This window comes from Schistocerca gregaria, chromosome 3 (genome assembly GCF_023897955.1).
Source record: "Schistocerca gregaria isolate iqSchGreg1 chromosome 3, iqSchGreg1.2, whole genome shotgun sequence".
Lineage (NCBI taxonomy): Eukaryota > Metazoa > Arthropoda > Insecta > Orthoptera > Acrididae > Schistocerca > Schistocerca gregaria.
In genome coordinates, this window is record NC_064922.1 from 551,314,359 (window position 1) to 551,328,153 (window position 13,795).

Sequence of the window (13,795 nt, forward strand, 5' to 3'; positions counted from 1 at the left end):
CAGGTATTGTATAAGCCCGGGGTAGCGTACGCGCAAAGTTTAAAAACGTGAACTTAGTTGCGAACATTTGAATGAGAGCACTGTAACGTCCTTTGAATATCTCGCTACCCCTCAACTATTCACGTCACAATGAATAATATGTTTTCGAGAACAAACGACGCAGTGATTATCTGACTTGTTTGTCCACGGAGAAAAAAAAAAAAAAAGTAGCACTCACCTCATTTCAACTCGAACTTCGCAGAATTTCCTTGACGAGTTTTCAAAGAGCAGAAACTATAAATGGATCCTCTAGAAACAGACTGCGCGCAATTCATCCCGTTATATTGTTAACACCAAGACACATTGATACATAAAATAACAAGACTACTCATTTCCAAGAAACGTTAATATTTTGAAATGGTGCATTATGTGTATCACAGCGCAAAAGTAGCGAAATTGAGACGTTACGGGCAGCCGCAAGACCGTATTTTATACGCCACGACTCGCCTATATCTCGGACTAGCGCAATTGAGTCGAGGACTCGCACAGTTTCAATATTACTTACTTTGTTGCACACCTACCGCGATGGAACATCGCGGAGACCGTGTTCTAGGAGGTGGGAGGCAAAGGAGCATAAAAATGAGATTTTCTGACATAAAAAGGGTAGTGAGCAAACACAGAAAGTGGTTTTCTTTTGATTTCGGTATCTCGGCGATATATCGGTACTCGTCCAAGAGACGCAAATTTGAGGGCCTTCTGAAACGCGCAGCTCTCGAGGCAGCTGGATCTCTTCTGAGGAGCCTGCACGCGAGCCGAGTTGCCCCATCGGAGGGAGAGACGTCCGGATCACGGAGGGGGAAGTGGAGGGGGACAAATTCCAAGCACCAAATTTCTCATCAGATCTTACTGAAAGAACGGTTTATTGGCAGAAGGATATTAGTGGGCTTAAAATGAGGATATTGGGTTAACTTGTGCGTAAATGAAGGCTAAATTTCGAGAATTTTCGAAATAAGTGTTTGCGGAACGAGTAGTAGCGGCGTGCGGCCGCCCGGGAAGGGTGGGGAGTGGTGGGGACGGCAGGAAACCCCCTCCCGCGCGCTGGCCGCCAGCGGAGGAGCCCCGCTGGTTATTCTGGCCTGGTCGCTCGCCAGGTTCGGAAGTGTCAGTGAGCTGTGCCACGGCTTCCCGAGATCACGGTCAGCTGTTCGCAGTAAGCCGGCTCGAGCGCACAGTTGTGGGGCGCTCCTTGGCAGCTGACCCGCTCTCGCAAACTGCCTAATCTGCGTCTACGGGACGCATCTGTCTCCTTAATTTTATAGATCCCAAACCGGCGAAACCCCTTGGATATTGCTCCTTTTATTCCTCGATCGTTGAAGTGCACTGGGAATTTGCAAAAGTGCGTGTGATAGCAGTCCATTATGGATTTATTGTGTTCGGAGAATGAACGTGAGTGTAGAGCCTACGCCGACCAAGTGATTCTTAAGGACGATCGCGTACTCGAAGGGCTATTACGGACGGAAGAGCGATATACGCCGTCTACTTCTTATTTCAGAACTGTGCAGAAGGAAATTACGCCGGAAATGCGAGACATCGTCGCCGATTGGATGCTCGAGGTGAGTGAGCTAGCCATCCAAGGTACTTGTCTAACGTACTGTCGTCTTGTATGTTCTCACTGTAGGCAACAGTTTGATCATTTACCAATCTGCAGTACATACGTGCTAAAGTGAACAGTAGTGCATGGGCGAGTTTTATCATAACAATGTAATATCATCATCGTTCATACAAACTGCTGATATCATTATCGTTCATACTAATGGCGCAGGCGAAACTTACATAGTTGCCGATGTACATGATGACGTAAGTGTGAGAACATTCGTAGATGAGATTATTTCGTGTTGAGGACTGAAATGTGTAATAAACTGCACTTAATCCCATGCTCATAAATACTTGTACCTTCTTGATAATCTTGTCTTCGCTAGCTGAAACTACGTCCAAGAGTACGTCGTCTCTGGTAGATTCCGTCCGAATCGGTCATATGATTTCGAAGCCAACAGGGAAGCCACTTTTGGCATATTTCCAGATTGCATGTAGAATTGATAGCCATGTTCTTTGCTGGACAGCGAGTGTCGTTATTCTTAAAAAAAATTGTCCATGACGAAGAAGACTTATTTTCTTGGAATCATTTCCACATCAAGAAACTAATATCTCACGTCTAATTGTGACAGACTACTGTATGAGTGAGAAACCTCACTAGTGACGTGTACATATGGCATTTATTCATGTTATATGGATGTTGTGTGAGATCTGCGACTGTATTACAAGATTATGTGGAATAGTTTATACTTCTGCAGTCACTAATAAAATATTAGTAAAAGGTGACTGCAGCAGTAGAAATTATTCCATATAAACTTGTCATTGTCGCAATAAGGTACGATGGCGGTGATTTGGCATTTATGGCTGCCAGCTGTTCCGTGGTTACATATGTAGTAATAACATCCAAGTATACTTTCGGTATGTAAATGAGACTTTTACTACTTTCGGGTGCTTTCAACCTGAGCGTTAACTGCACGTAGTCTTCTTTCTAAGCGATAAGCGGTAGGTCGACTTCGCGATTTGTCGGTGGTGGATTGATATTACAAATTCGCACTTCATTTTGAAGAACCCTTTCGTAAGTAGTATGTCGCTAACGAAAATTTTACGTAAGAACACGCAGGAAACCGCCATCGTTCTGTTGACACCTTATAGTCGTTTTCTTAAATTAAAGACATTACTTGCTTAGCCACAAATGTAACTGTTGTCAAATGAGTGTCGGTTGTCAATAATTAAAAGTTGGTTCATTTCAATATAGGTGGAATGTTGTGTTGCCTACGAAGGCGACTTGGAAGTTTGTGGTCTGAATTAAGCGTAGTGTTAATCGAACGCCTTCGTGTATGAAGTATCGAACGACGTGTTAAGTGTTGAAAATACATAGACGTAAGATTCTCACACAAGCTTTCATGTGTTCCCGTATACATCCTCCGGACGTGCAACTTGTGCAATAAATAATGTATTTCTGGTGACTTTTCTGATCATCAGGGTAACAGTGGGGCGTACAAATAGCTACTTCTGTTGACGAGCAACACGGCTATTTTTTTCGATTCTTTGTTTAGAACTTCGCTGCGTCGTGGCACCGATTCTTGAAAAATGTTCCGGGTAAAGAGGCCTGTTACAGGTTAACAGTGAACTTGAACAGTTTCTTAATCAATGGTTGTCAACGATCTTGGTGACATTTAAGGTATGTGTGGTGTACCGATGTTGCTGCAAAAAACTGGGATAAATATGTAAACGCTAAGGATTCGCTTCGTCACTGTTCAAAGGCGTTGTATGTTCTCTCGCAGACAGTGAGTAATCTTTGGTGCCTAAACGGTATTCGAATCTGTACCGCGATGTGTACGGAATTCCCTGTCTTGGTGGTATAAGTAAGCGCGGAGCCTTAATTCAGTGCAGACACGACTGGTGTCTCGAGGCAGGGATGACGGTTACACCTGTTTTTCTGTGGGGGCGAGGTGCCGAGTGCAGCTGCACCGGCCGGCGGCGGGCTATGACTGGGGTGCTGGACGCACGTCCGTCTGAGGGGCCGAGATGCGTGTGCGTGTGTGTGCGTGCGTATGTGAGAGCCGGCCGGCTCCGGATTAGCCCCCACGCACGCACATCTGTCCCCGCGCCATGAATGGGAGACGCTGTTGTATGTCGGCCGGAAGTTTTATCTCGCGACACACCAAATCTTCGGTCGGTTCGATTCCCAGTCGTGTTTACAGGTGATACCGAATGAAAGAACGGATTGTGGGCACCGGGAAGAGGTCTGGGCTGCCGTGGGGAGCGGGGAGTTGCCGCCGTCTGGCACCTCTCCGCCCTTGACTCCCGAGTGAATCTCTTTAGGAAAGAAGCAGGTCCGTAGGTGTCTAATGTTGCTGAGCTCATACCGACGAACGATAAAAAATTATCAGCATCAGTTTTCATTTCGCGCAACTAATGCGACGCCATTTTAAGTACTATTGAAGCAGAGAATAAAGCGACTGCCATTATGTAGCCCTGAAGATTTTTGTGGAAACCTCAGCTGTGCTGGATGTCATATGACAAGTGCAGGACAGGCTTAGGGAACAAAGTGTTCTCTCCGAGACGTTAAGAATACGGTTATAGGAGTCTTGTTACTGTATACAGACATCTGCAAGCACCACTCGCGTAGTGAATGCCAGAAGATATCAGACCATAGTCGTCCGCAGGAGAGAAAAGTGAGTCTCACAGTCAATCTGGAAACTAGAGCACACAGTTTTTATCCGTTGCAAATTTCTCAAACACTCCTAGAAGTAAATGGATAACCGTCTTATTATTTGGAATATAGTAATTTTATGTCACTCTAAAAAATTTAGTTACTGTGCCGTGGCACACGTGGAAAATGATCACCTCGTTTATGCCAAAATTAGCAACGTTAAAATCTTGTCTCTCCCAACCCGTCCGACCCCGGATAAATTTCTGCTGGCGCCTTGTACGAGTATCTGACGTACATTTCGTAGAGCCTTCACAACACTGAAAAATAACTGTACAATATTTATTTCCAGATCTGTCGCTGGTGTTCTATTTCCTGTCCATATGTTTTAAGTTCTCTTCGTATAATTAATATTGGTTCCGAAGCTCGCTGTAGAAATGCGCATAAGAACAGTTGCTTCATTTTGTCATTGTCGTTTTTTGATCCTGCTGTAAGTAGGTTTGATCTTGCACGAAATCATCACATACGAAACCGAATCATACACAGATGAGCGGTGAAGTAATACTAGTCTAAAAACGCTTGCCATACGTTACTTTTACGATGCCCCATTGCATTCTTGTCATTCCACTTCTGATTTCAGCCCATGCCTGTTTGTCAATAACAGGAATCCACTGGACACAACGAATTATTTTGACACACATCTACCTGTGCTGAGTGAAACTAGAGTATTAATTAAGACTTCGGTTTTATAGTTATTTTACGAATATTTTTTTCGTATTAAACAAAAACAGGCGCCAGATCTTGATCATGTGCTAATTCTATCAATTTGTTAGAACGCACGAGACTTAATTACTATGAAAATAACACTGGTGAAGTTCTTTGTTTCTACTATATCTGTGTTATCTGACTATAATATTACGAAGACGTGAAATTCTTATTGTGCTATGTGTACAAGCCGAGCTATGGGATGTTACAATTGTGGTGTCTGTTGCAGAAATTGGTGTCTGTTGTACCTTAAGCCATTGTATAACAGTACACCTAGAAATTTTCAAAGGAAAGAATAAAAAAAAATGATGTTCGTTTGATATACTGTTAGAAACTTGTCAATATGCATGATGACTAATGGAGGCGAAATGTTGCTAATTTCGTCATTTGACAGATATCTAGTTTCCCTTTACATTCACGTCAGAACGATGAGGTGACTAATCACAGTTCATTATTACAATATTCTACCTAATTGAGAACGGTCAGAATAGGCTTTTCAGCTTCGAAAAATTGATATCCCAGCAAACGACAGAATTCTAAAAAATAATTATCAACCTAATCAAAGTATTCCTGGAATTACGGATTCGAACAGGGTAATTTGGGCATAGGATGGAATGTTATCGCTAATAAACGCCAGCCGTCCTTTGTCCTGCACGCACGCACAACCACACACGAGACAGATTGAGAGAAACACTGATTACATCTTTCCTTCCATTTCACTGTTCACTTTCTTTGCCCTGCGCATCATATCAAGGCATCAGAAGAAACCTTTCAAAAAATGGTTCAAATGGGGGTGCACACGATTATTCGTCACCATTTTTATTGTGTAGTTTTTAGGAGACATACTTAAGTGCTTTATATTTCAGCGATTAGGTAACAACCCTTCGCTGCTAGATTTCTTCGTGGTCCATATGTAGTCGTCAGTATTTCTATCAGTTGCAACTAAATGTATAGGTGTAGTCTAGGTTCTGTCACTATTCTTACAGTTCCGATACTGGAGGATGGCTCATATATTAAGGGAGAGATTACTTTACTTTTATCTACTGGAAAGAAAGTCATTCGCTAGTTCTTTCTACTACAACTTCTATTACAGCTCTTCAACTATAGGTCACTTTAAAAAAATTCGTAAAAGAAGAATTTATCTCATAGGCGCTTAGGTATCACAGCGTGGGTTATGAAAGGAAAGTCACCTCATTGCTATGCGAAATGAGCAAAATTTTGACTGTACTATAATTACCGCAAATCACTCTCAGAGTAAAAAAGCCCCATTATTAATGCCCGTAAAACGCTTTAGTTCGTCTGAATCTTATCAAAGATCTTGGGCATACTTCGATTTCAGTAAAAGGTACATAAGTACCGCTGTATACCATCAAAATATTTTGTAAAAGATATTTGAAAATGTTAGTAATGTATTTGGATACTGGTGTCCTCTACCTTAGATACATAAAAGTACTCATTTAATAGCATTATAACCCTGTTCTAGTCACCATGTCAAACGATATCTTTCTGGAGGAGAGTAGCTTGTTTAATAACTATATTACAAGCAATCCGAAAGCTGAAATTTTATCGCGAGCTTTGAAAACAGCAGAATGTGAACCATTTCTTTAGTAAGATGGGTGTTTTCGTAAGTTGCCCGACGACAAACAATGGTGCAGCAGATCTGCTCATCATTTTAAAAGAGATAAACTTGATCCGCGCCTTCTTTGTTGACACGTGCCTGGCGCCAACAATGTGTCCGGCGAAGGGGAAAATACGAGTGTTGATCACGAGGCGACAGCGTGTGTGCAGAGGAGCCACGCACCACGAGAACTTGCGGGGGAAGAGTTGCGAACAACTGTCCTCTTTTCTTCCTTTTTCGCCACTGCATTTCGCTCTGAATACTGGTTCCGCAATGAGCTGAATTTCGAATGTCGTGCTTCTTCACAATGTATGGACGTATTTCTCAGGCACCTACTTTGTCAGGAGGCGACGGAGGTCCCGTCGCGTCGTGCAGAGACGGGTGCAGGTGCACTCCGTCCTTGATTAGGTGTTGAATTAGCCAAAAATTCGATCTTCTTGCCACACAATATCCTCTAGCATATTGGTCCTAATCTTATCAGTTTAATTTAATGAAAAATTAATAAAAAGACTGAGCTGATTTCACTTCCCACGCCGGGATGCACTATTTTCTTCGTTAGCTTATTGATACGTTCTATGGTCTTAAGAGTTTTCCGTTTCACTAAAGCTGTAATATCATGAGAAGCCGGTGGTTAGTTGTCTTGTCGACTGAGGTGGCGCAGTATATAATAAATACTCTGGGATGGTATTTAGGAGGGGCGAGCTTGGTTCTGGTTCAAGTTTTGTGTGGTTTACCAAATAATGCCTGACTAAAACCGGAATGATTCCTTCACATCAGAATCATCTGCTTTCGAGATGCATTCTTAGCCACCTCGAGCTTCCGATCTTGTCTCTAATGATGTCGACGGGACGTCAAACCATAAACTTCCTTCAAGATCTCTGACGCAGCTCTTCCGCGGGTCCTGAACGCCATTGTCTCAAATGATCCCATGAAAGAAAGGCGCGACTAGATTATCCTGCTGGCATTTTTATTGCTGATTGTAATTTGATCATGCTCAGAATGGGCGTTAAACCCTTAATTGTACCAAACATTCCGAGAGAAAATCCAACTTACTATTAGCATAGTAAACAACACACGCACGCACAACCACACACGAGACAGATCGAGAGAAACACTGATTACATCTTTCCTTCCATTTCACTGTTCACTTTCTTTGCCCTGCGCATCATATCAAGGCATCAGAAGAAACCTTTCAAAAAATGGTTCAAATGGCTTTGGGCACTATGGGACTTAACTGCTGTGGTCATCAGTCCCCTAGAACTTAGAACTACTTAAACCTAACTAACCTAAGGACATCACACACATCCATGCCCGAGGCAGGATTCGAACCTGCGACCGTAGCGGTCGCGCGGTCCCAGACTGTAGCGCCCAGAACCGCTCCGCCACTTCGGCCGGCGAGAAACCTTTCATTCTTTCCCATTTTGGACACCTTAAGAAGCTAAAACTAACGTTTGAACAAAGACGTATTCCTTTGTTTTGTGGGACACATCAATAGCTCAGGCAAAATCCCTGTCTACGAAGTACTATTTAATTTCAAGCACGCGGCGATATTGTAATCAATTTTATTTTAGTGCACCGGCTTACTAATGACTTTTCCAGTTTCGTTGATTTACGTAACTCATCCTTTTAGTTGGTTCTTCGCACTTACTGATAATGCTATATACGGCAGGATCTCTTAATTGTTTACAATGGCTTCGTACTTCCTTCTAGTCGAAACTCTAATCATAGAGTTGTTCAATTTTTTTACATCGTCTTCACATCTTCTACGTCCTCGTTTGTTAACAAATGAAACTGAGGTGGCAGCAACTATATAAATGTTCAAGTAAGCGCCTAATCGATAGCAAAATACGTTAAGACGAAAAAGTATAAAAGGTATTTAAAATCGCAAAAGTAAACAGATCAGTTTTAGTAGCACAGGTGAGAGGTGTAATATGACATACTGGTGGTTGCATCTGTTCGATTCGAACACTTATCCCCGTTCCGTAATGTACATGGAAGATGTTTCACCTCCGCTGGTAGTACCGCGTTCGCGGCCTATTGCATGCAGTGCCTGGCAATGCCGCCTATAGGCCACCCCTACCATCTGCCGTGCCACGGTGGCTGCAGACACGCTAGGCGGCGCTCCATAGGCATCGGCGGCTTACATAGCAACAGCTGATTCTGCGCCGTGTCACCTGCACGTAATTTATGCCGGAATACATTTCAATAAGCAGGCCACTTGAATACGGCCTGAAAGAAACATTCCGCGATGCGAGGAAACACGCAGCCCTCGGCTGTCGTGTTTTGCCTATCAGATGTGGCCGTCGCTTCGCCTGGATCTGGTTGGCGACAGTGCAGTACGTCACAGCGGTCTCTCTCGTCTGTCACTTCCGCCGTCCCGCGCCACGAATCCCAGTTTGCCGCTGATGAGGCGGGCGTAACGAGCTCGGCGGGTAACCCGACCTTTCTGTGCAGCTCCGGGCGGGCGCCTATAGTGACGTACCGTCTGGACTGCTTCATATACATGCGCTCTCCCGGGTATTGGGTTATTTGAAAGGACAAACTCCGCCGGCAGGGTATAAAAAACAATCTCTGGAGCACAAACAACGGGCGTATTTCCATATTCACGTCGTAAAGCCGTTTAACTGGCCTTTCAGGCTCTACGAGGAACGAAGTTATTATTTATTTTTCCTTCTGGGACCACTGACTTTCACGCTTTGTCTAGACCGGTCGGAATGTATATAAAATTCAACCCGAATTCGTATTTAAAGCAGAGGCGACTATTGTTCCTCTCACTACGTCGAACAGCGCCGAAAAGCTCTTTGGTGGCATTCTGTGCAGTAAAGAGTACAAATCGCCGCCGCTTGATTGGCTGCTTTGATCCGATTCGAAACGACGCAGAACATTCCATCACAGGAAAAAGACTTGTCTATCTTTTAAGTAATGTCTGCTTTTTTGTCAGACTGTTGTTCCTGATGTGATCTTCAGTCCGAATACTGCTTTGATGCGGCTCCCTACGTTAATCTATCCCGTGCAAGTCTCTTCATCCTACACCCTACATCCATTTGAACCTGCTTGTTGTATTCAAAGCTTGGTCTCCCTCTACAGTTTTTACCATCTCCCTTCAAAATGGCTTTGAGCACTGTGGGACTTAACTTCTGAGGTCATCAGTCCCTAGAACTTAGAACTACTTAAACCTAACTAACCTAAGGACATCACACACATCCATGCCCGAGGCAGGATTCCAACCTGCGACCGTAGCGGTCGCCCGGTTCCAGACTGAAGCGCCTATAACCGCTCGGCCACTAAGCAGTATATATTGCAAACCTACGTAATTTCATCCAATATGAAATACTCATCACGTGCCGGGAATGAAAGCTCGCCAACCCGTGCAGCGCCTCACACAAAGACGCTACGAAAGGAAATCTCTAAGCATAGTACTGTCATATATGAACGAACACTGAATAGTTGCCAAATGATAAGCTGAGACTAGAAACGCCTATGGTGCCTAAATACACAAACCAAATTTTTTACGTTCCTTGTTGCTGGGGCCGTCATTTTGTGTCCCTCGTGCTGACAAATCGTTCTCGAGCGAAAGTTTCTTACTGCCGTTGTTGGCGCAATAAATGATAGTTGTGGACTGCAAATTTGGCATCGTTGTACGTTTGGAATCTTGTTTAAAAATTATGAGTGAACATAGGTCATAACAGGTCGCAGTGACAAGAAGACAGAAAACCGCACTTTCTTCAAAATATTTTACATTAATATAGCGTAGGTAAAAGTACAGGCAGCTTTATGAATGCTCTCTTTCTAATCTGTATTAAAATTCACTATATGTGCCACCCCAGTAGCGACATGCTCATGGAGTCTTTCACCCTGCTGCACTAACACGTGTTAATATATCAGTCTTGTGAAAGAAGCTTCTGATCGATAAACTGCCAACGCTTTGCTTGACCAGACACGGCAATATCAATATGGGTATCTCAGTCTCACCATACTCCGTCCATAGTTCCTTTTTTTCAGTTTGCATTACGTACAGCTGTCCATACTTCATATTTAGTTCATACAAGCGTGGCACTTTATTGTGCTAATTATAATCCTCATTTGATTCCTTTAATGTAAGTTGCTATTTCACCTTTGCTCGGAATTCCCAGCATGAAATGACGAGGTTGACTAACGTATTACAGTGTCAAAATTGTTCCACACTCTAATCTAGGAAGCTGAACTTCGACGTCTGTCGTTGGCAAACTCTGGACCACATTACACAGTGTTGCTGAGAACAGATTTCCGAAATCATTTTGTCCATCAGTGTGCTAGTCACGAAAAATCAGCGCACTGTTGATGACAAAAATGATATGTAGACTGGTACTTCAAATCAACAATTGGCCTATAGTTTCCTATTTCATTTGTATTAATACATTAATCTGACGAATCGACAAGAAAGCCTACACTTTTTCCGTCTTGAGGCGAATTGTGTAATTAGGTGAAATAATGCTGATGCCAGTTCCTGTTGCATTTGTGGGACTAACGACGAATAACTCTTACTCAGTACGGTAACATTTAAAACTCCCCTAGTAGCATCAGAGATAACGAAGATGGCCAATTTTACATACTTATTGCTAAGAGGTGTGGCGTTCTTAGTTGTACTACGTCGTGGACATTGTAGCAGGTGAGAGGCACCTGTTTATGGCCTTTAGGCATTTGCTCGGTAGCGACGCGTCTTATGCTTACGTCGGCGTCTCAATATAGTGGACATGGAATCTCGTCCGACTACATTCAGGGAAAAAGTGCAGTTCCCGTCACATCTCCTTTTACTAGGCGTTCTTTGCTTCTTCGCGACATTTGATGCGCTGCACCATCATGTCCGAAATATCAGAACATATATTATTCTGTGGATGTTATGCTATTTCCGTTCTGCAGACACCGCAGAAATTATGTTAACAAAAATGAAAGTTCTCATTACACTTACAAACCGTGTGGATGGAATATTATACGTAGTGACGTGCACTTCTAACGTCTAACTCAAGCCAAAGGTCAACAAACGGCGGTGAGTTTAGGACTACAGCATTTCCTTCACAGATGGTGCGTAGAAAACACTCTTAAAATTTCGAATTTCTCTCACTTGTCCATCATGATCGGTACCCGACATGTATTTGGGAGAACTTATTTGTCGTGACTCATCAGGAAATATTTACTGTTTGAGTTTAACTGTAGGTATCGTTCGTGGTTTATGTTTTCGTTGATCGAACGGGAGACTGGTAAATATTTGGCGTTTGTGACCCGTTCCATTGATGATGTAATGACACATTTTCGCCCATTCGTGAACATAATGTTCCATTTAGTTACGTTAAGGGATAACTGCCAGGTTTTTCACTAAGAGCAGTCTGTCTTTCGGTCACGCCACATGTTGCTAGTTTTGTTCATGATGCAACTACCGTTTTCACCTTCGAGCCTCAGAAAGCCGCCGGCCACTTTTTACGTCACTTTTATACTGTACATAGAGTTATTTCGTTCAGGAATGACGGGTGTCAGTTACGCTACTTACAATTCGCCACTGATACCAGTATACCGACTTCCGTTTGTTAAGAAGTCTTCAAGCCAGTATCGTATCGTCACTGCTGAACAGCCGGTGCTCAGCTCTTTGTTTACGTTAAAACAAGAGCTAGTGTAGATAGTATGATACGTTGACGATATTGATATGTAAGTGTACAGATATTATTCTTGTATTCGCTGCTACTATTGGCCCATCAACGTCGTTTGCCAGCAACCTTCTTCATTTCGGCATAACTGCGCTTCCTACATCATCGATCTGCCTGACGTATCTAGGCGTGTCCCCGTGCTTTTTGTGTCCCTGTGATTCTTTCCTTGCACCATGTCTTCAAGTACAGTTTTCAGCAACATCTCACGTATATACCCATCCATTCTGTCTCTTGGATTTATTAGGATTTATTTATTTGCACGTCTCCGTCCCATACTCTCACCCACCCAGTGCCGCGGCGAAGAAAAGCTGCATCTACCTGCCAAGCCTGTGACGTAAGCCCTGGCCAGGCTATTGGCCCGACTACGGGCAGACAGTTACTACTCTTCACGTCTTGCATGTGACAACAGAAAGCGCAGGTTTGTTTTCCATCACGAACAAAATTATTTTATAATCGGAATTTTACGTGTGCATTCGACAGAACCCTTCCAGATCAATCTATTCCGATATTCGTTTTACTCATATGTATTAACAGAGATAGTAAAACAGGCGCAATAAATTGCAATCGAAAAGCGACAGAAGCGCTGGGTGCTTAGCGGCAGACGTCACCACGGGGCAATTCTGTTGCTGTTGGGGGCGGGTTATTCTTCTTGTTTGACTGGCCCTAGTAATGCATGTCGATAAAACGAATGTAGGACTAGATCAGGCTGAGACCACCCTATCGAATGGGCACACAGAATACCGCTTTAAAAAATGATTTTGTTTGTAACGGGAAACAAACCGACGCAGTCAATCGACAGTAGCGTCGCATGAAAGACGACACAATGCAAAAACGTAATTTGAAATACGCGATGAAACACCAGAGAACACACGACTCTCAGAAGAGACACTATATGTATATAAACCTCACTTTATACAGTCCTTGCTATTACATTTTCTTACATCCTTATCTGTTGTCCATCGACATTGCTAAATTATTCTTCAAGAGTTAAGGATATAATTGTGTGTAAAGGACCTACCCTGTAGTACAAATTGGAAATTTGTGGCATAGTCTTATGGCATCAAACCGCTGAGGTCTTCGGTCCCTAAGCTTACACACTACTTAATGTAACTTACACTAAGGACAACACACACACACTCATGCCCGAGGGACGGGGGGAGTCGCGCGAACCGTGGCAAGACGCCACTGACCGCTCCGCTACCCTGCGCGGCCTGTAGTACATACTCGTAGGGATACTTCATATCGAAGTTACCGAAGGACTCGCATTCAGGAGGGTAACGGTTCAAATTTTCGTCCGGGCAACCAGTTTTGAAACTTTTGTGGTTTCCCGAAATCGATTAAGTCATATTCCGGAATGATCCCTTTGCAAAGGTCATGGCCACTTTTCTTCCTCCTCTTCCTTTCTATACTACCTTACCCTCCCTTTTTAACCGTCTCTTAGTGTCGATGAGACGTCAGGCTTACTTACAGGCATCTATACACGTCTTCCCCCCTCTCGTATCCTGCACA

At 43.4% G+C, this 13,795-nt stretch overlaps 1 protein-coding gene across 1 annotated transcript in view; it reads left to right on the forward strand.

Moving 5' to 3' along the window:
• The first annotated feature begins 1,107 nt into the window (after positions 1 to 1,107).
• Positions 1,108 to 13,795, forward strand: part of LOC126354850 (G1/S-specific cyclin-D2-like) — a 52,588-nt gene continuing 39,900 nt past the window's right edge. The window contains exon 1 of the mRNA XM_050004838.1: positions 1,108 to 1,592. Within this exon, the coding sequence (XP_049860795.1) occupies positions 1,398 to 1,592 (195 nt within the window). The 5' untranslated portion in view covers positions 1,108 to 1,397. The remainder of the gene's footprint in view (positions 1,593 to 13,795) is intronic.